Here is a 21,580-nt window from a genome sequence, read left to right on the forward strand (position 1 = left end):
CCTTAACTGAATCGCAAATCAAAGTGAATCGTGAATCGAGCCCTTGTGAATCAAGTCGAATCGGTTTTGTAAATGTGAATGGATACCCAGCCCTACATCAAAACCATCAGGTCAGGAAGCATCTTGACATATGGGAGCTGCTGTTCATATGATATTTTCGCGTTCCACCGTCCTCGGCACGTACGCTTTCATGCTGAGATGTGTTGAAAAGCAGAAAAATACCAACATTGATTTGCTGCAAGGTTAAGAAATGTGATTTCCAACAGAGATAGCGAAATGAACTCGGAGGAAATCGAAGTCATTCTCTGCGAGCTTGTGACAATCTAATTAAAGGTAAGGAGCCAAAGCGCTCACAAAGGCTGCGGCTCCTTTTGTGCAATAATCACGTGAAAAGACATTTTCAGCTCCTTGGGAGGCTTTGCGGAGATGGGAATGAAAAGGGCTCACCGATTGTGTGGACGGTGGTGCGGCCGGGCCCGGTCCCTCGCTGCTGCTGGATGGTGTCGTAGAAGGTGGCTTGACACAGCTGAACGGCCGTCACGCTGACCCACAGGCACAGGCAGAGCGGCCAGGACATGACAGGACACATCTGCTGAGGACCACGTTCACAATCCGTGAACGTCGGCGGGCATACGTGGACACGCTCCCATGTCAACAAAAAGCTACTTTTGACAAACTCAAGGCCAAAGGCGCCTCCTTGCCAATCGTGTCTGAAGTAGCAGGAGGGCATCATTGTCTGTGAGGATTTTAACTTACGAGGTGCCATTTAGTTAAGCCACAGCACTCCGTTGAATTGGGAAGCTGAGTGAGGTGAGATTGGGCTATTGCTGCTTTTAGGTTGGACACACATTGTGGAGATTGTGAGGATAACGCTGTCAGTCATTTGTGGGTCCCACGGGCCTTAAAAGTGTGACATTTAATAAATGCCTTCAACGACAAAACATCCGTGCAAATCACTTACGCTGCAATTGCTAAGCCAAATAAAGGCTCAGTATTGAGAACTTGTTTTTATGGCACTGGCCTGCAAGGCAAATTCCGGCGCTTCCACTTTTTTTTTTTTTTGCAGCTCCGCGCAAGCAAAGATTTGATTTTCATCCAAAGTTGTTGTTGTTGTTACGGGAAGCGTTTAAAATATACAAGGGAATAAATAGGATGGTGTTTGAAAGTACCCTGTCCCCTTCTGGTGTGTTTTGCCCTAAGATACTTCCAGAAGACTTTTTTTTAGTCCTTCAATAAAACAATTTGCCTTATTAAAGCAAGAAATAACATTTGGGGCTGTGTAGTAAAAGCGCTAACTACATCCAAAAGAGAGTCACAGTCCCATGGGAGAGAACATGCCCACCGAAGAAATGACATTTCATAATCACAGCTAGAAGCTCTTTTTTTTTTTTATGAGACATATCCATGATTATTGGTGTTTTATTAAGAAAATAATCACACTAGGAATCATGTGTCCAATATCAGATGACTTTTAAGATGAAGGAAGCAGAAGTGAGTGACAAAGACATGGTCTAAATTGGGTTTGTTTTCAACATGAGCTATTGGGCATACAGTATTAAAAAGATAATCATCATGACAATAGCTTCAACACTTTTTTGGTGAGGGGACACTCTTTTGGCTGCATTTCTACTTGATGCCGTTGAACCATACTGAGTGACATTAAATTGGTTCTTCATGGCTTGTCTTGCTAGTTTGCCCTGTGTTCCTCCGGAGCGACGCGGCTGCAAATGTGGAGCGATCGCCGGGAGTTTTTTTTTTCGTGCAACCGAGATTTCCCCTGACAAAATGATTCCCTTCTACTCCTGAGCAGTGTCCCTGCCTCCAAACCAAACTCCAACTAGAAAAAAAAGACATGATTTCACGAGCAGGGGGCTGCCGAGGCTTTTCTGCGTCTGTCACAATAATGTGACAGTGACACAGTGGAATCAAAAGCTGTTGCACCACATTGTTTAGGGAGCAAATCGGAGAAGATAACAACCGCAGCAGTGCTTTTTTTTTCTGGTGAAGGAAGGACATTATTTGAGTGGCATTCAAGTGGTTACATTTTTACCCTCTCTAACAACCCGGCATGATGACTGAAATCAATTTCGGCCTTCAAAGTTGGGTCCACAGCCCGCTCATCACACCGAAAAGACGTGCGGTACTTTTTTGCTTGCGTTCACCTTTACGCTCAGACTTTTATTTAACAAATGTGAGCAGAAACTGAATGTGTTCACGTCTAGAAGAAGCTTCCAGCAAATTATTTGTGCTGTTCCTCCAAACCTCTGTTTGACTGAGCATTCATCTCAACACTTGGCATGAAAAAGTGACATTTTTCCGGCCATGGCAGCACATGGAGCCAGCTATCGCTCGGACTTTACAGCCAGGAGTAAAGGCGCATCTCACCTGAGCAACTCGTCCACGGTGAGAGAAATATCTCAACGAAATGCCCCAAATCCATGCACCATGCCCCTCATATCGAGTCCATCCGTTAACTCGGCCGGAGAGCACAACTCCACTCTACTCTTCCTTGCCGCTTCTCCGGAGTGACTCAGACCCAAGCAATGAGGGGAAAGAGAATGTTCACGTCGGAAATCGCACTGCTGCCCCTTCACGAGTGGCTCCCACTCACTTCATCTGTCTATTTGTCTCTGTCGGCATGTGCGGCGTCGTTGAAGTGGAGTGGAATCTCTCCTCTCTCCGTCTGCATCCTTCCAGCAAGAGCGAGAGGCTCTGACTGACTCCCCCCAGCTCAGTCGGTACCGAGACACTAATGTTCTCGTGCGGCCGGCCTGACTCTTTGAGGCACTTACACACGCCCTCAAGACAGCAGAACCGCCCCCGGATTCGATTCTATGGCGTGGGACTGCAGCACCTGAGCAGATGCAAATGAGGAAGACTGGCAGCGCTCACCTCGATGTGTGCCACATGGTTAACAAGCATTTACATACTGACGGAATCACCTGGGGCAGCTTTCCCCCCCACCCTTTTGCTTGCTCATACGGCTGCCCCACATACGAAAAACCCAACAACACCGTGGGCGGCAAATGGCCATTTCCTTTCGGAACATTGAAATATGTAAATATGAGAAAAGAACATGCGTGCTGAATGGTGTGTGTGTGTGTGTGTGTGTGTGGGGGGGGGGGGGTTGTGTCTAAAGAAGAAACTAGACATAGCAGGATCATAGTTTAGTTTGTGTGCAGCGATGGCTGTTTGAAAGTGCTCTATAAATACAGTTGAGTCGAGTTGTTCAGCATTCTGTAAAATGCTGTGAATAACACTCATTTTTTGGCAAAAGAAAAAAGAACCCAATCAAGAGGGAGTATAATACAAGGGGATTTTTAAGAAGCGAGAATTTTTCACGTTGTTTAGACCTTGACAGTACCTGGACGATACCAAGAGTTGTAAAGGGAAAAAAATAGAATGACTGACTCACATTCAACATACATCAATATGCGTCACAGATGCAAAGTAAGAGCAGAACATTTGGAAGCAATTTCAGCGACATTTCAAAGCAAAGTCAAGAAATAAAAAGCTCACTCATATGACTAAAAGGGTTTGCAAGAAGATTTTCCAAAAGCTGCTTTTAAAAAGACTGAAAGAACATCTTTATGAACCTGCATCAGAAAGTATTTACACTTGAGCGGTACATTTTGAGTCTTTGATTCACTCCGAGTATAAAGGATACCAGAAACTCGTCTTATTCACAAGTACAGCGAAAACTGCTCTTCTAGGGTAATTTTTTTTTAACTCTATACACAGGTGCGTGTTATTCACTGAATTTTATGCTACAGCTGAAGTTTGAGCAGCTTCCACTGACAGCCAGCTGTTTCTGCAGTTCTGTCGGGTGATCTTAGGATTATGCATCGAGACCATGAGAACAGAATCGGAGCGGTCCCATTGATCAGCAACATTTCTGCAGCAATATGTTTCTAAATGACTTTCTGGATTCATGAACTTGTCACATTAGGAAAAACTCTCCACACCCCTGTTCAAATGCTGTTTTCATGATATAAAACAATGACATGAAGACAAACCTTTTCCGCCATGAATGTGGCTGGCCCAAGCTACCATACGGACTCCCATTTAACCCGACTTTGCATGTGATCGGTTCATTGTGAAGACAGCCATATTCCAGTTTCTCCTATGGGGTGTGTACAATTTCACAACACCATTAGCTTCGTTCTTTATTTTTTAAAAAGATTTTTACGAATGAAATTGAGTTGTAGAGGCGACAGGTCAAATGATTTATCTTGGTCTCATTTTCTTTTTTTTTTATGTCACCAACATTGGCCTTTCAACGGTGATGTGTACACTTCATATTCATGGACCCCCACCAAAATGGCTGATGCAATATGCTTTATCCCCAGTATGAATCTCCAAGGAAATATGTGCTATGTGGATAAACAGCTCTATCTCTATACTCCTTGTTTCTCAGCATGTGATGATTTTTTTTTTAATCTCTGTCTAGCGTGCACACTATCAGTAAAGGTCTGAACCTGCACACTGCCATCCCTACAGCTTCAAGACTTTTCATGATGAGGTAGACAGCACATTCCCATCTGAGGTAGAAGTGAAGGCGGCAGCAAGACGCTGAAGGCAAAACAGCGTTTACCTCTGAGCCTTTGGATGATACACCTGGGCGCAGGGGAGATTTGCCACTCAGAGAGGAGGAAGCGAAATGGCACCAATTGTTGAGTTCTTCTGAGCGGAACAAGCAGCTCCAAAGATCGGGTGGTCGAGTGAGTAGAAATCACTCCACAGAGACGCACTCGGAGCCTTGCAGCCAGGTTTAGAGGAATATGCCCACTAGATCTTTTCCTCAACTGCAAAGTTGTTAGAGTCATCCAGTACATTGACATCGGGTTACTTTGAAGTTCTCCACTACGAGGTTGGCCCTATTAGTCAATGAGTCGACTGTACTATTTCTCATTGAGGTTTAAAGCTGCAAATGGACAAATGGCTTCTCATGTGTTTTTTTGCATTTCATCTTCCAATTTGCCAGTTTGCAGAGTACTTTCGACTTGCCCATCAGCTGCTGTTGCATGGCAGGAGCGCTCAGTGGAGCGGCCAAATGGCCTCAGCCTTTACACACCCGGAGGGGTCCGAGACTACTCCTTAATTTTATATGTGTGGCTTGAGTGATAGTAATCACTTCGATTAGCTTGGAAAAATGCATGAGCTGCAAAATGCAACTTGTTTTTGATCAATTTCACTTTTGTTTCAACATTTTCAACGCACAGGTGTGTCAATGTTGACTCCAACGAAACATAACTTATGCAATTTACTGCCGAACAATTGACACAAATTGGACAATTGGGAGGATACAAAGAAAAACAACATAGCTAAAATTTGTAAGGGGTCAATCAGAAACAGCAAACAAGCTGCACAGTGGCATGTTATTCCATAATTTTTACAAAAGGTTTTGGCGAGCCCCTGGTGTGCACAAGGACAGACAGCCAGCTGTGTGTGTGTGCAGTGAACATTTCTGCAGACAGTTTGAGAAGGGACATGGCAAGCAGGTGACATTCAGAGCCAATGGCGTGCCGAATATTTCTAAGCTGTTCTAATTGCCCAAGGGAGGATCTGTGCATCCTCTAAAACCTCTGCCACACCCTGTCGCAAGCAGCACTTTCTGGCTCATTTTGTCCATAATGTGCTCATAAATTAGGGTGACCAAACGCCCTCTTTTGCCCGGACATGTCCACTTTTTTTACACTATGTTCGCATGTCAGTGAGGGTTTTATAACTTTATGAAAATGTCCGTCTTTAAGTGGTTCTCATACGGCCAATTAGCATGTGTTTAGTATTACAGACGCTTTTTTTTTTTTTTGCACGTGTTTAGTTTTACTGACGGGCGGCCCGGTAGTCGAGGGGTTAGCACGTTGACTTCACAGTGCAAAGGTACCGGGTTCAATTCCAGCTCCGGCCTTCCTGTGTGGAGTTTGCATGTTTTCCCCGTGCTTGCGTGGGTTTTCTACGGGTCCTCCGGTTTCCTCCCACATTCCAAAAACATGCATGGCAGTCTGACTGAACACTCAAAATTGTCCCTAGGTGTGAGTGTGGGCGCGAATGGTTGCTCCTTTCTGTGTGCCTTGCGATTGGCTGGCAACCAATTCAGGGTGCCCCCCGCCTACTCTCCGAATACAGCTGGGATAGGCTCCAGCACCCCCCGCGACCCTGGTGAGGATCAAGCAGTTCGGAAAATGAATGAATGAATAATTTTACTGACTTTTTTTTTTTTTTTTTAATGAGAGGCGGAGTATGCCGTTATCAGCATGTGTGACGTGGACACTGTTGGGGCGGGGAGAACCCGAAAGAGAAGGCAAGCAGTGGCAGTCACGACAAGTGATCAGGTGCGCTAAGTTACAAGTGTGAGTGCCAACAGTATGCTGCTGAAATGGGATGGAAGGACATCCCGTTCATTGGTCTGTGTTTCACTGCTGTGGTTGAAGTCACTGGAAGAATAGGTGTGTTAGTTATGTTTACCAGGTGAAAAGACCAAATGCAAATGCAACGGTACGGGGTTGAGGACATTGACGATACATGATGAAGGTCACAGTGTGCGAAGCTCACAGGTAAATGTTTACATTTCTAAGAATGCTGATCGGAGAACTCAAAGCTGATATCGACACAAATAAACACCCAAAAGCTGTATGAGGAGAGAGTTAAAAAAGTGAAAAGTTGACCGAGTTCGTTAATTGTTAGACACAGGCACAATATGTTGAGAAAAAGTTGTCCTTGCAATAGTGGCACATGCAGTGCAGAATGCAGAAGATGTCCACGAAATTCACATGGAATTGCATGCCTTAATCTAACTTTGACCAATCAGATACAACCTTAAATGTGCATCGCCATTCAATAGGAGAACAGTATCTAGCGGCATTACTAACACCAAAGAACTTATTGCTATAAGAATACATTTTTCTTGCATGAAGAAAATGTTTGTTCATAATATTAATAAAGATGTCATTTCTTTAGGTACATATTAAATATGACAATATCACCCATCCAACCATCCATCCATTATTCGAGCCGCTTCTCCTCATGAGGGTCGCGGGTGGGCAAGAGCCTATCCGAGCTGTCTTCGCGCAATATGTAGGGTACAGCATGAACTGGTTGCCAGACAATTGCAGGACAATACCATCGATATTGCAAAACACCCATCTCGCATGTAGCATGTTTTGCTGAGGATCATTTTAGTATCTTGAGGCCGGCCCGAGTCTCCTCTTTTTTTTGGCAATCAAAATATGGTCACCTTACAGAAATGAAGCCGCTGAGACACCGAACCAAAGCAGAACTCACGTGTGCGCAGTAGGAGGACATGATTTCCAGTGTTGTCCATCCGAGTGTAGCTCGTGAGTGAGCGAGCAGCATGTACTTCACTTCCTGATTCACTCGTTCTCCAAAGTGTATTTTGTTGGCAAAGACCAACTAGCACTGCATCTTTCACGTCAACATTGGAATCTCACCAAGTAGACGTATTTCATAGTAGTGGCTCGATATGGCTTCATTTTTTCAAGATTAACGCTATAGCTGCGTATGCATTTCATGGTGCAGTCTAGCCTAAAGTTGACACACGTGACGTGCTTAACACGGTGGCCAGATATATTGTTTTTAAAATCATATGGAAAGTTGTTCATTGTACATGAAAACTTAAGTTATCAAACCAAATAAAAGATGAAGTTTGTACTGCGGCAAATGGTGTACATATGTGAAGTGTCCCTTAAAAAGGCTGCTGATGGCTGAAAGTAGCAGTCAGCCTCGCTATGCTGATCGCGGCTAGTTCTAAAATATTCACACCAGTGGGACAAAGGGACTGGAACAAGGGCAGCGGCGCAGAGTGAAACTTCCCCTTCATTGTCAAAATATTACGCGCTATACTGAGTGGGGCGAAAACTGCAATCACGACAACATCATGATCAATTTGTGACATAACGCTCAACCCAGTGAAGAGAGTACATATTTGAGCCGAAATGACATTGGCAGCACAGTTGCTTGCAAAGTCTTCTCTCCTCAAATGTATTCAAGGAAGTAAAATGGAAACAGTGAAAGGGAGGACTGCTTATGTCAAACTAAGTCGTGGAAACGACAGTACATTCAGCACAATGAGGTGTATGTTTCATCGGTTATCTACATCCACCAAAATACGTCGATTTGACACTGGTCTGTGGTGCTAAATAAGTCGGGGCCTGCGTTGAAAAAATATCACAAAATATTCCTCAATAACAATCGTTACTTTTATTTATATTTTCAACAAGTTCCAGTACTTTGGCCTACTTGCACTGCAAAGGTCCTCGTGTAGCCTCCAGTTTAGTTGCTGAAGACCGCTACAGTATGAAAAGAAAGATGAAATGGATGGATTCTAATGGCTTGCTTTGATTTTGCGATTTGATTCGGTGGGGCAGGACATTTTTTCGAAAGGCATCGATCAATGACGTGTTTACGACATTGACTACACTGTTGAGTATGGGAATTCTTGCTTGGCTAACCTCCTTTTTTGGGGGTGATGAGATTGAAGGTCGTGGTCCAACAACATTCGGTCCATTTTCATCCAACAGTCCTTTTTCTGTGCCGCTCGTCCTCGTCAGGGTGGCAACTGAGCTGAAGCTTGTCCCCGCTGACTTTGGACCAGAGGCTCGCTGCACCCTGGCCCGCTTGCCAGACCAGCGCAGGACAATCTCAAACAAAACATTTTTTGTTGAAAATACACTTATTTGATACATGGATTGGTGGATTTTCTTTGCCACCAATCACATTTTAAAAAACGTTTCATAGATGTGCTGTACGTTTTAAACATGTTTCCTTCCATCCGTATTCATGAGAATAATGGCCTGAAATGATGGATTACAAATACATCAAATACATATTTTGTATCGCCTTGTCTGTGTGAACACGCCCCATTTCTTCTCCTGCCCACTGGCTACAAGGGGAAAACATGTCCAATCAACTTTTTTTTAAGGACATTTTACATCTTAATAGCATACTTATTTTTTCCAACTAACACAAAAAAAGAACAAAATGAAGAATGCCCACTCTGGAGGACATTGTTTACGAATGCTTTAATGTGTTGTAAAGGAATCGCTCCAAAATATGCCACAACACTTCAAGCCAAAATGAGCTCAATAAAAAAAATATACTTTTTTTTCTCACCCTCAGACGTGCTTGCACTGGTGCACATCAGAAAAAGAAAGGTATCAGAGTCCTGCTTTACATTTGGTATCATTGAAAGGCACTAAACGTGCTCTTGAGATGGCAAAAGGAGTCCATTCAGTAAGTGGAAGATATTCAAATAACTGAAAACTGCTGCTTGGCTCCAATCCATTGAATCCTTTGGTATGGGTTTCTTTCATGTGCTCTATCCCCACATACAGTGCATTACTGTTAGTAGCATGCAAATCAATTGAAAAAAAAATACAATTCAAAACATCATTGACAACAAAACAAAACATGCAGGGATCTGACCTTTGACGTCGAACATCCCATCCTTCAAAATGAATAGATTGCTTCCTCAGGAACAGCGATAATCCCTGCTCAGGCGAAAGGAATACTTCCGGTGTCTTGACAAGCACTCTGACAGCACTCCTCATACAAAATGAGCCCTTTGTTGAGTGATTTGCTCTCAATATGCTATTTTTGTTGATATTGGTTCGTCCCCTGGTGTTTTGTTTGTTTGTTTGTTTGTTTGTTTGTTATGGCAACCTGGTGGCCACTGTGGCATGGCCTCCACACTGTCACATGACCTAATCAATGATTTACCTCTCAAAGTAAAAGTACGTGTCTGGTGTGTGTGTGTGTGTGTGTGTGTGTGTGTGTGTGTGTGTGTGTGGATTGGAAGCTGCAGGTGTTCATGCAAAGATGAGTGATGGGCAGATGAGGCCTCATTGGATGTATGGCACATTTCCCAAACTGTGTCGACACTGTGCTGAAACTGTGTTGTTGTTTTAATGCCCACATCTTTTGGATTTTAAGTCATTGCACGCAACTTCATTAAAGATTGGAAACAGACTATATACAGTTCGGTCACACGTTTTTATTACGATACCTCAGCTGCGTTAACATCTTTGGGCCGTTTACAAACCATTTCGCCTGCTTTTGAGAACAGTTGTTCACAAAGCACTGATGATGACGGCATGCGTTGTCTGTATCAGGCGGGGCAATTAACTCCTTGCGTTTTCCAATACAGAATTGCAGAGGATCTTGTGATCTTGGTGTGTTCTCCTCAGGGATGTATCTTTGGACTTCGATAATGGCATCAGCAGTGACTTGGTCTTCTAGAAGGCTAAGCGGCTGACAGTCTGTGATGATCATATTCACACTAGCCTCATCAATAGCCTGTTTTCTGGAAGCACCACATTTCATCACGATAAGGTCTGCCGGTTCATCCCTCTCACGTCGGGCACAAGAATGCCTCGGTATAGTGGAAGAGCTGCAGTTCCAGTAAGATAGCTCCTGGGAGCAAATCTTATATTTTGTCGACAATTGAAAATAAAACGTAATCAATATAAACAGATTCAAATATCCTCCAGAAAGAAATTAGAATGATTCCTTATCTAAACAAGAACAGATAAATCATTGACAGATCAAAATGATCCCCCACGGCAGAAACCTTCCTCTTCCCTGGTAGATCCATCGATGACTTGGAGGACTTTGTCGTTTGTACAGGTCGGTGAAGCGCACCCCCATCAAAAGGTAAATTCCCGCTCTGTCCATCATCCTTGCAGCGCAGCAAACCAATCACAAAGATTTTTCTGACCTGCACACTACCGATTTCTGTCTGAAAGACGTTCATGCACTGCTGATTCAATGGATCTCTGCCTGAACGCTTCTGACGGCGGCTCTCTGCAAAGCAAGCCTGAGAAAAGAAAAAAAAAAAAACTTGTTTCTAGCCTATAGTGTCGACAGATGTGTCCCAATTGGCAAATGATCACGCTACATGTGTGCAAGCAGAGAGCCCAGTGTTACATACAGTAATTACAATGACTACTCCGACATCAAATCATGTTTTCAAGAAGAAATGACAGCGCTCTGGCTTTAGTCTTAATGCCTGACCGAGTCTGCGCTTCGAAATGGCATGCCTACAAAATAAGGTATTGGTTGCTTCTTCCAGAGGGCGGCTAAGCACAGTGAAAATGTCAATAAATCGTTGCGTTTTGCTCACGGTGGTGAGCGCCCATTGAAAATGTCTCAGCAAGAACTATGGAGCCAGGATGGTTCTAGTCTATTTAGCTTTCCTTTCAGCAGTGCCACAGTCACGTCATTATGAAAAACACCAAAGGTCTTTTTTTGTTGTTGTTGTACCCCCTGAAAAAAAAGACATGACATTTGAAGATGATATTCAGATTATAGCGACCACGACAACAACAACACACCCGAGGCTAGATTTTGGTTGCACACAGCCAAGATCATGTGGTGCAGAACGGCTTTTCTAGCAATGACATAGCGTAAGCACACACCTTTGTGTGTGTGTGTGTGTGTGTGTGTGTGTGTGTGTGTGTGTGTGTGGCTGACAGGACCAAACATTCACGAGAGTGCCACTCAAACGCCCTTACTGTGAGAGCTATGCCTCAAGTTTGTCACTGACAAGTTACAGCGCTACCTTTCTCGGGACTCATTTGCATTTTCATTGGCCCTTTTTTGTTTTGCCAAAGCCTTCCCCAAAGGTCAATAGGAACCAGTTGCTGTCTTCTTTATCAGCATGAGGCGACTCTCGAGTTCAACCGAGTAAGAAATAAGATTATCTTGATTGAAGCCAGTGTGCAAATCTGCCCTTTGAATCTCTTTTAGTGGCGTATTAACATCTAAGTGGGCAAAATCAATGCAAACAAGTCTTGAGTGGGATATTTTTCAATTTGCGGAGGCCCCACCCCCAACGTGGAATGGAAATGGAGCTTTAACACCTTTCACGTCACTTGATCTTAACATTTAATAGCCTCTCTTCGGGATATTAATCTGTTCCGTTGGAGCCTTGTTGTGGATAAGCAGCAAGGCGGCGGAAACACCTCGTTAACTTGCTGAGCACAAACCTTTGCGCACTTCAGGAGGAATGTGAGGAAACGCAGCCAAAAAGCAGAACAAATCTTATGCGTGGCCTAATTCCTCAGACTGTAATAATAAACACATGCAAATCTTTTCCATTACATCCCCAGCCCAACATTGACATTTACCCAAAGCGAAGCTGTTTGATCCTGAGTCAAATATCATTGCGTGCACATTAGGCAATATTGAAACGAACATAGAACTGTCGGCTTCCAAGATGACAGGAGATTCCCCCCACCCCCCACCCCTCTTCCAACTACCGCTTTTACTCCTGGCTCGGGGCTTGGCCATTACGTCACTGGTAGCATCTTGAGATCTGCCATCGTTCAACACCATTGACAAGATCTGAATGCAGTCGGAGGCTTTTAGCCGTGGCCTTTAAGAATGTCATCTGCACTTATCTGCGCCAAGATTTGCAATTGAACGTTCCGAGCTTGATGTGCATTTCTTGCATTCCAGATAAGGAGCCGTCGCGCAGGGAGATAACTTTGCCTTTGAAAATGTTTGAAAATATGTCCAGATGTCACACCTTCAATCATTTCACTTTGCTTCATCGTGTCATCGTGCCACCAAAGATCATCGGCTCCCTCTCATATATCCATCCCGTGAGCGCTCATTTTGTACTCCGACGGCTGCATTTTTCTCCCCAGATGAAACCTGATTTGCCCTTCAAATGCGGCTAAATAACACCAACGCTATCAAACCCATCTGTTCTATGTCAGCACAATATTTGTGTTGAATCTGGTGTAATGACGTCCTCTACTCCATCCTGAGGAGAGGAAGGCCAGAAAACGGCTGCAATTCAGAGCACTTCTCTCCCTCTCAAAGTAACGTAACGTGTGAACAAGGGCAGAAGACTGCATGGAAAGAGGTGGATGCCTCAGTGAGAAACACAGTAATTCCGGAAGATATCATTTCTATTCTATGACATATGTCTAATCTTTTCCCATCTCCTGTGCAGTCAGAGAAGGACTTGCGCTCCTGACAAGGTCAGACGGTCTCATGCAAGCTTTTTGTGGAAAGAACTCAGCACAACAAACCGCTTGATGCCTGCCTGTTCTTTGCACTCTAAAAACAGCTCGCAAGATTTGATTATGGACACCAAACCAGCCTTGAACGGCTGGGGCAGAGCCAGTGGCAGGGGTCAGTTGCAACTGCCCCAGAGCTAATGAAACTTAGAGAGAAAAATCGGATGTTTGAGGGTAGGATATTTAAAAAAAAAACCAAAACAAACACTGAACAAAACGCAGTCATTGTAAAGGGAGCTTTTGCTTGCAAGGTGAAAACGTTCATGTCCAATATGGAAAATATGAATGAGTGAGTTTGCCCTCAATGCTGTCTCCAGACCAAACGCTGAGTGTTTGACAAATGAATTCAAACACTCTCAGTTGGTACGTCCTTGCTCAGGTTTGACGGAAACAACGTGGAAGGGATTAGAAATCTTCAGAAAGAGAGGAAACTGAGGAGCTGAAAGTAAAGACCCGACTGAAAGCTTAGATAAGGAAACAAATCCACGAGGAGAGGAGATTAAGAAAAAAAAAACAGGGAACAAAGCTTAAAAAAAAAAACAGCAGATGACCCCTGTGGGGGAAAGGGAAGAAACAGGTACTAATGAAAGAAAGCAACGCACCGTGCTGGTCGTCAACTGCAGCTGCCTACATGACTGTACAACCTTGAAAAGTTGCAGAATAACTGCAAAATTCTTTCTCAGGAGGTGATTGCATTGTCCGACACAGAAAGGAAACGACTTCAAAATGAACAAAAAAAGCAAATCCAAATCAAGTTCGCTACAGTGAGCTGAATTTGACGGTCAATGGAAATAAATTCTGCTCGCCAGATCTTTGCTGGCCTCCATATGCCACATTGTGAAAAGCAGAATTGTGGGGAAGCTTGCATATCACGGTGGCTGCTTCAAGTCGCCCTGGCGTAGGACTCCTGGGTGCGGAGAAAGGAAACATTTTTTTCTTCAAGCCGACGGAAGAGCCAGTCAGGTTTATGAATACTGGGGCGGGGCAGAAGCTGGCCTTTATTATTGCCCTGCAAATTTAGGGTTTTTTTTCTGAAGAGAACGGACCAGTTGAGTTCCTATCATTCCTTTTAGCAGATGATACGTAGGTATCGGGCTAACCATATAATGTGCCAGATTACTGCTGGCTTGCTCAATTTCTACTATAGAGGCGGATGAGTGGGGCCAAGTGTATCTAAAACAAGGCAGACGTTTAAGCCACCCTCCAAAAAATCTTGCAAACTGATATGGTGAAAACCACTCTAACACTATTTTGTTACTGTAAGTCTCATTCGAACTGTGCGCAGGGGTGGAGTTTTCTTTCTTTTGGTATTTCACTAGACTTTGCGGCACCAGTAGAATAGCCCCTTCGTACCTTTGTGCATCGTTGAGGGATGGACATCGTCTTTTTCAGCCAATCCTAGTGGCTTTGCTCATTCGCATTATGCGGTGCTCGACATTGGGGAAACAGAAATAGACTCGCTCGGGTCCATGCATGAGATTGGCAGGTGAACTGTCAGCTTTCCCCTTGCTGATGATGAAGTCAACCATGCATGTGACGCAGGCAATTGGAAAGCGCTTTGCGCCCTCAATTGTACGTCTAGTGAGGCGTAGCACGTCCGCCAAATTCACGAGCAGAACTAGACTGAGCGCCGACTGCTTTCTGTTCCCAATTTGTCGAAAGAGTCGGGGCGAGGAAACACCGGGTGCCGAAACGGCCACAGAGGCACAACATGGCCCCAAACAAGCTAGACTATACTTGAGCTGCCATGAAATTGATGTTATGCCCGTTTTGACACCGAGCGCACGGCACCAATCTACCAAAACGGGGACTTATATCTCCGCACCTGAGTACTACTGTACATAGTACCACGACAGTGTTTGATCATGTATTCAACAACAAATGTCTGATTTCACTTTACAGGGTCTTTAAAGTAGAAAGAAATGCTTTCCTAAATTGGGCCTCAGGAGCAAGTTTGCACCTGTTGGCATCACACACACGTTGATGAGATGAGATGGAGAAAATGGTTAGAGAAAGGACAAATGCAGGCTTGGACACGCAGCGACTGTGTCTGTGTCAGACACAAGGGTCAAGAGCTGCTTCTCATTTTCCAAATGAAGCCAGGACAGGGAAATTGGCCAAAGAGAAGTGAGTTGGGGAACATAATATAGATGCAGGCTTAGACACGCAGCGACAAGGGACAAGAGCTGCTTCTCATTTTCCAAATGAAGCCAGGACAGGGAAATTGGCCAAAGAGAAGTGAGTTGGGGAACATAATATATGCACACTACAATTTGTTTTAGTTTTATGTATGGATGACCCATCCCATTATTATATTACAATATATCATCAAAGGCATTTCAATGAAAACATTTTCCATCAATACGCCAACTCCTCACTCTCAAATGGTGCGTGGTGTCTCACAGCTCAGCGTGATTGCGACATACCCGTGGTGCATGAAAGCATTACATACATAGTGGGGAACATAATATATACACACTACAATTTGTTTTATGTATGGATGACATAAAATTATTTACATCCCATTATTACGTTACAATATATCATAAAAGGCATTTCAATGAAAGCATTTTCCATCAATACGCCAACTGCTCACTCTCAAATGGTGGGAGGTGTCTTGCAGATCAGCGTGATTGTGACATACCCGTGGTGCATGAAAGCATTACATACATACATACAAAAGTAGAACTAGACTCGTTAAAGGAAGAGGCCCTGGATTTGATGATGAACCATGGAGGTGTCTTGCAGATCAGCGTGATTGTGACATACCCGTGGTGCATGAAAGCATTACATACATACATACATACATACATACATACAAAAGTAGAAATAGACTCATTAAAGGAAGAGGCCCTGGATTTGATGATGAACCATATTTAGATTGGAAACAATGGCTATTCAGGGAGAGAGAAGAGAATCCCATGGCTACAGTGGCCATGGGAGCAAAATGTGCTGAATGATGAATGCTGGGCTCCGGTGAGTTTTCCCACAGAAGATGGTTTCTATTAGCCGTTTCACAGGGGGATAATGACATGATTACGATGTGAAAGCATAATAAGGTTCAGCAGGCAGCCCTCCTTTGACGCTGCCCCCTCCAGTAGACTGAAAGGCTTCTGTCGCCATCGAAGGTGTAAGGAAGATGGCTAATGTGTTTTCCCGTGAGGGCAACCCGGCCTCTGCAAAAAGTTCATCAGCGCCGAAGTTTTCTACGAGGCCTCCCACACGTTTGCCCGCGCCTGGCTGAAGTGCCCTTCAGCCAGGCAGCAATCATCCTATTTCGAGGACCGACCTTTTTCAAACAGGCTTTTGTCCAACGCAACCTTCGCTTGCAATTACGCTGCCTTGATGACGCTTCATTTGGGATTTTTGTTTATGACTTACCTGGCCAAAGGTTTGTGTAAGCAGTTGCATTAACCTCAAGGACAACTTGAGCCCTGCAAAGCATCCCTTTTGAACGTTTGCACATTTCGGAATCTATGGAACAAATTACACGGCTCTTCTAATTCATGACCTTTGGCACAACCTTAACAGCATCTTTCAGACCTTTTTTAATTTCATTTTAATTGTAAAAACATGAGTCGTGAACCTCGTTATGATTATAATTCCCGACCTCCTCGGCACTCTGATTGCACAAACTCCTCTCACCTGAAATCCCATCGAGGTGTCAAGCACAACTACAGAGGAGCGATGGGGGACAAATCTTTGGAAAAATCAGATGTTCGCTCCTCGGCGCTGTCATTTCACAAAGACGTCACTTCAAGATGATGTCACACGAAAGACGTGTAGCAAAAAATTACTCCCATTATTACTTCCATCAAGAGTGTCACACATCCCAACTCTGATCGTTAGTGGGCTTCCCACACTCCTCATCAGACCCGTCCCCAAAGGCCAGACATGGAGGGGTGCGTAAAAACACACACACACACACTCGAGTCACAGATCTCTCAAAACAAACTTTGGTTATTTTATCATCGTAGCTATTTTTGTGCTGCGCAATATTCATCTTGAGTTGCTTATTACTAAGATATTTCAAATATCAAGAAATCATGGTGTGAATGCGTTTGAGCTCCAACAGCCTATCAGGGCCTTACTGAAAATAATGTTCAGTGCAGACCTGTCCACGACAAATAGCTCAATGTTGGCATGCAAGAGTCCCACACATTTTTCAAAAGGAATCTGCAGGGTTTTATTATTATTATTTTTGTTTTGAGTGTGGTATCGTGTAATGTGGCATGACATGTCTGTGAAACGTGTACAATTGTATTCGTAATTAATGAGAGCCAAGGACAGCCCTGGTAGATTGTCGCATGGGACAGTGGAAAGTCAACATATGCATAATACATCATTAATATGTCCAAAACCTGCAAATCGCTTGTTGCCAAAATGTTTGTGGACATCTCTACCTATGCCCGCATAAGCCTCTAAAAATATCACCCCAATATTTTGTGTTTTATGGACGACGCATTTCTCTCATTTAGTGACAGCTTTGGACTGAATGCCTCTATGAAATGGAAAACGCATTTTAATCCGTAACACTTGTAATGCGATCATTCTAATCTTTTCAGAGGTTATTGTGAGCATAAGTTGTCATGTCAACATAAATTTCTGTGGCGAGTGATCACAGTTTTTGGACGGTAGGTGACATTTCTTTTTTGCACATGACGCGTCCAGACTCTCCGTGGCACAATCACAGTATGGCAACTCGGCAACTCAAATACCATTTCAATCAATTTCATTAAACACACGCGCAGACGCGCGTGCGCGCGTGCGCACGCACACGCACACACACACACACATGCGCGTGCGCGCGCACGCGCACGCACACACACACACACACACACACACACACAAAAGAGCCGCGAGATAAAACAACATGTATGAAAACTGTCATATGCTCAGAAATCACATTGTCCCAGACTTTCACGTTTGACACCAGTACTGTAGACCAGAAGCAGGAAATGGGTCTACAGCACAGTTGTCAAAGTCAAGGCCCAGATCTGGCCTGCCACCTCCTTTTATGTGGCCCGCGAAAGCAAATCAAGCATGTCAAGTTCCATGATGCTTGCTAAAGTCTGAACCAAACTTTCAAATTGTCATATGTAATCCACAGTAACAGTCATTATTCTTGACTTCTGGTTTTAAAACTAGTTGTCCATAAATTTGTTGTGTGCTGTGTGTATGATATGTGGAGGTGATTAAACATTTATATGGTTTCCCAAAATTCACGTGGCCCACGACAAAAAAAAAAGAGTTTGACACCCTTGGTCTAAAGTATGTCCTTGTTCATGTGAAAAAGAGGCAAAATGTCTCGTTCAGACCGAACTGAATAACATTTTTGGATTCCAAAAATGCAGGCTCAGACAAAGTGTGATAAAAATATTTACGAAAGACAATCGCACCGGCCAAGTATAAACTGAAATCACTGGTCACAAGGTGCCAAGAAAAACAATAAGCACTTGCAAAGGCAAGGTTCAATACAACATGGAGAATACACAAATGAAATATCAAAAGTCCAACAAAATGATAAACAATGATCAAGAGTAACAATTGAATAACAAAACTACTTACAATCAAGGATCTATGAACAAAACGAGGGCAACTATGAATAGTAGCAACAGCAAGGTCAATAATCCAACAAGGACCAAGCAGCTTGTCAGTCCTTAAATAGAGAGCCAGGCTTGATGGGGAAATGTGGCACAGGTGCGCCTACTGGAGGGAAATGCCCTTCACTCCAGCTGGAGCTGAAACACAATCAAGACAGAACATGACACAAGAAGTCTCAAAAAGTCCTTTGCCGGTGGTTTTTCAGGACAACACACATGAATATTAAAATCCCCCATGAGGAGGATATGTTCATATCTGAGCCTGATTTCGGCAAGAAATCTTGAAAAGTCATTCAAAGAGTCCTTATTGTATTAAGGAGGACAATAAATGTTCGCTATCATTTCTTTTGAATAACAGATACTTAACGATAGCATGTCGGCCTCACAGCGCAGAGGCCTGGGGTTCGATTCTTCTTTCCTGTGGAGTGTTTTCCACGTGCTTGGGTGTGTGGGTATTCTGATTTCCTCCTACATTCCAAATACATGCATGGTAGGCTGAATAACCTCTAAATTGTCCCTAAGTGTGGATGGTTGTTTGTCTTTATGTGCCCTGCTAATGGCTGGCAACCAGTCGAGGCTGTACCCCGCCGTCTGCCCGAAGACAGCGGGGATAGATGCTCCAAGCATGCCCGCGACCTTCCTGAGGAGAAGCGGTTCATATGATGGCTGGATGGATATAAGTGAAGGCGATTTGAGCCCATTTATTCCAGAAGAGTCTGGTGTCCAAAAAGTAGCTCTCAGTTTCAAAAGCCCCTGTTGAAGTGACTTGTAAATGTGTATGCTACATTCTTGTGCATGTGGAATGTATAAAAGTGTTGCATCATCCAAACTTGATTTTCCTGACCAAATGTATTTTAATTGACAAAATTATGTCCTTATTACTACAATCATGTATTGCGTAGTAACCACGAGCCAGTGCAATTAAGAACAAACATTTGCCAAAATGAAACAGACTGAGCAAAACTCAAATAACCAAAGAATGATGGTAGGAGAAGATGAATTTGAAGTCCGTCTGGTGCACGCTCAATTTTCTCTGTCGAGGAGCGAAGGCTTCAGCAAAGGGAGTGATTCCTCAAGTTTAGCTCGTTGAGTGGAACCTCCTCCATGATTGAGGTGCTCCTCAGCACGGTGGAGTGAGTGAGAACAAGTCCCAGGTCGCTGAAATAAAATCCACCCAAAACGTCAACAAATGCCTTTATTAGGCTATCCCACTTCCTCGGCCCCAAACCGTCCATCACCATGCGCTCAACGACTTTTGGAATACATTAAAATAAATTACAGCTGATTGGCTGCGCAAGCGTCACTTGGTGACTTATGTTGTTTGTCATTCTCTGTTTCACGAGCTGCTGCAGCCTGCAGGTGATGATGCACAGCAGAATCAGAAGCAAGCACGGCAGCATGGTGCGGCTCTTTCCCACGAAAGCTCCACACTCTCTTGGCTTTTTTTTTTCTTCTCTACACAGCAAACATAAAGAGGTTTCAAATTTCAGACTTCAGATTTCTGCTAACGCTTCGACAGGACTGTGTGCACTTTGAGCGCACTTCAATACACAAAGAGATCAGACAATGAGGCACACTTGGACAGGACACGAGTGGCAAGTGAGAGCTGACTGGAGGAGATGAGAGGAACAGGAGCAGATCATGACAGGGCACAGGTGAAACGAATAACAAAACACAAGTTGCAGGCATGAGGGACACACACACACACACACACACACACACACACACACACACACACAGACACACACACACACACACACACATACTGCAAACATAGCATCTCTGTCTTAACACATCTGACTGGCATTTGTCATTTTCAGGTGATGCATACTTTCAATGAAAATGGTGGACCACCAAAATTCCGACTTTACCAATAAAAGAAGACTCAGCTACAATTAACACTGGGAGAGGCGTTTTCGTCCTCGTAGCACATGAGCACAAAGACAAAGGTCGTTCTTAGACATAATTTAGATATCCCTGTTTGCTTGATATCTTTCCGAGCCGCATCTCTTTCGAAAACAATCCCATCACACACCTTTCACCGAGCATTGACCTCATCATATCCGTCTCCGCCTGAGGAGAGGGCGCCCTTGAAGAGCCGAGAACCTCTGAAGACCCCGATTCCCTTAAGTCACATTGCAAAGGCCACTTGTGACTAGGTCACCGCCGGGGTCATCTTTAATCCTTGCATGTCCAAAATCAATCCTTTTCAGGAACCCCCCCCCACCCCCTCAAAAAAAAAAACAAAAAAAAACATTGTAAGTGACGCAATACAAAAAAATGATTCGCTGAATCTGCTGTCTCAAAGCTGGAAATGATTCTGCCCACCACTTTACCTTCGTGGTCGGTGCCTCCACCTGTCACCAAACACGGTTGTCCCTTTTGAACAAAACAGGCTCACTCAAGTGGATCTTTTCACTTGTTATCGTCATGATTCTGAGACGCGCTTCAACTCATTCAAACTCAGCAGCACAAAGGCTCGGTGTTGTCTTCAGCGGCTCAAGTAGTGCACGGGCACGTACGCTGTCGAGTCGGGCCATCAAGTTTCACTCCGCCCCGCCATTTTGAGGTGAGGACGAGCTCACTTGCTCCTCTAATTATTTCTGCTCGTCTCCCCCTCTCGCATGCTGTCGCCCTGGCACTCTCATCCCAAGCACGGGTGTCGATCCTCCAGGGCACGGAGAGCTTTTTGGTGGGCATCTGCGGATGCGTGGGAATAGACGGCGATGTGCCACTGAACATCCCCAAATGGAGAGAATTCAAGCAAAGGAGGTCGTATTGGGCACTCGAGCGTGTCTGATGGAGCGAGAAAACAAGCCAGTTACTTTTCATGAGCCACATGACACACATGACTTCCCATGAGCTCAGCGTTTCCACGTGTTAGCGGTCAGCCTCGTGGGCAGCGGATGCCATTTATGCAGCGGTGTGATT

The 21,580-nt window shown here is 44.2% G+C and overlaps 1 protein-coding gene across 3 annotated transcripts in view; it reads right to left on the reverse strand.

Annotated features, from left to right (window-relative positions):
- LOC109513028 (protein FAM19A1-like) overlaps window positions 1–2,842 on the reverse strand; it is a 40,223-nt gene extending 37,381 nt beyond the window's left edge. Inside the window, exons 1-2 of one of the 3 annotated variants that reach the window (XM_019865228.1) lie at window positions 2,386–2,841; window positions 448–592 (exon numbers count right to left, since the gene is read on the reverse strand). In XM_019865228.1, the coding sequence (XP_019720787.1) occupies window positions 448–589 (142 nt within the window). In that variant the 5' untranslated portion in view covers window positions 590–592; window positions 2,386–2,841. Of the gene's footprint in view, window positions 1–447; window positions 593–2,385 lie in introns of all 3 variants that reach the window. The other 2 variants (XM_019865227.1, XM_019865229.1) reach the window with 2 other exon arrangements.
- Between the last annotated feature and the right edge of the window lie 18,738 nt (window positions 2,843–21,580).

The sequence above is a fragment of the Hippocampus comes genome, unplaced genomic scaffold, assembly GCF_001891065.2.
Source record: "Hippocampus comes isolate QL1 unplaced genomic scaffold, H_comes_QL1_v1.1 scaffold124, whole genome shotgun sequence".
Taxonomy (NCBI): domain Eukaryota; kingdom Metazoa; phylum Chordata; class Actinopteri; order Syngnathiformes; family Syngnathidae; genus Hippocampus; species Hippocampus comes.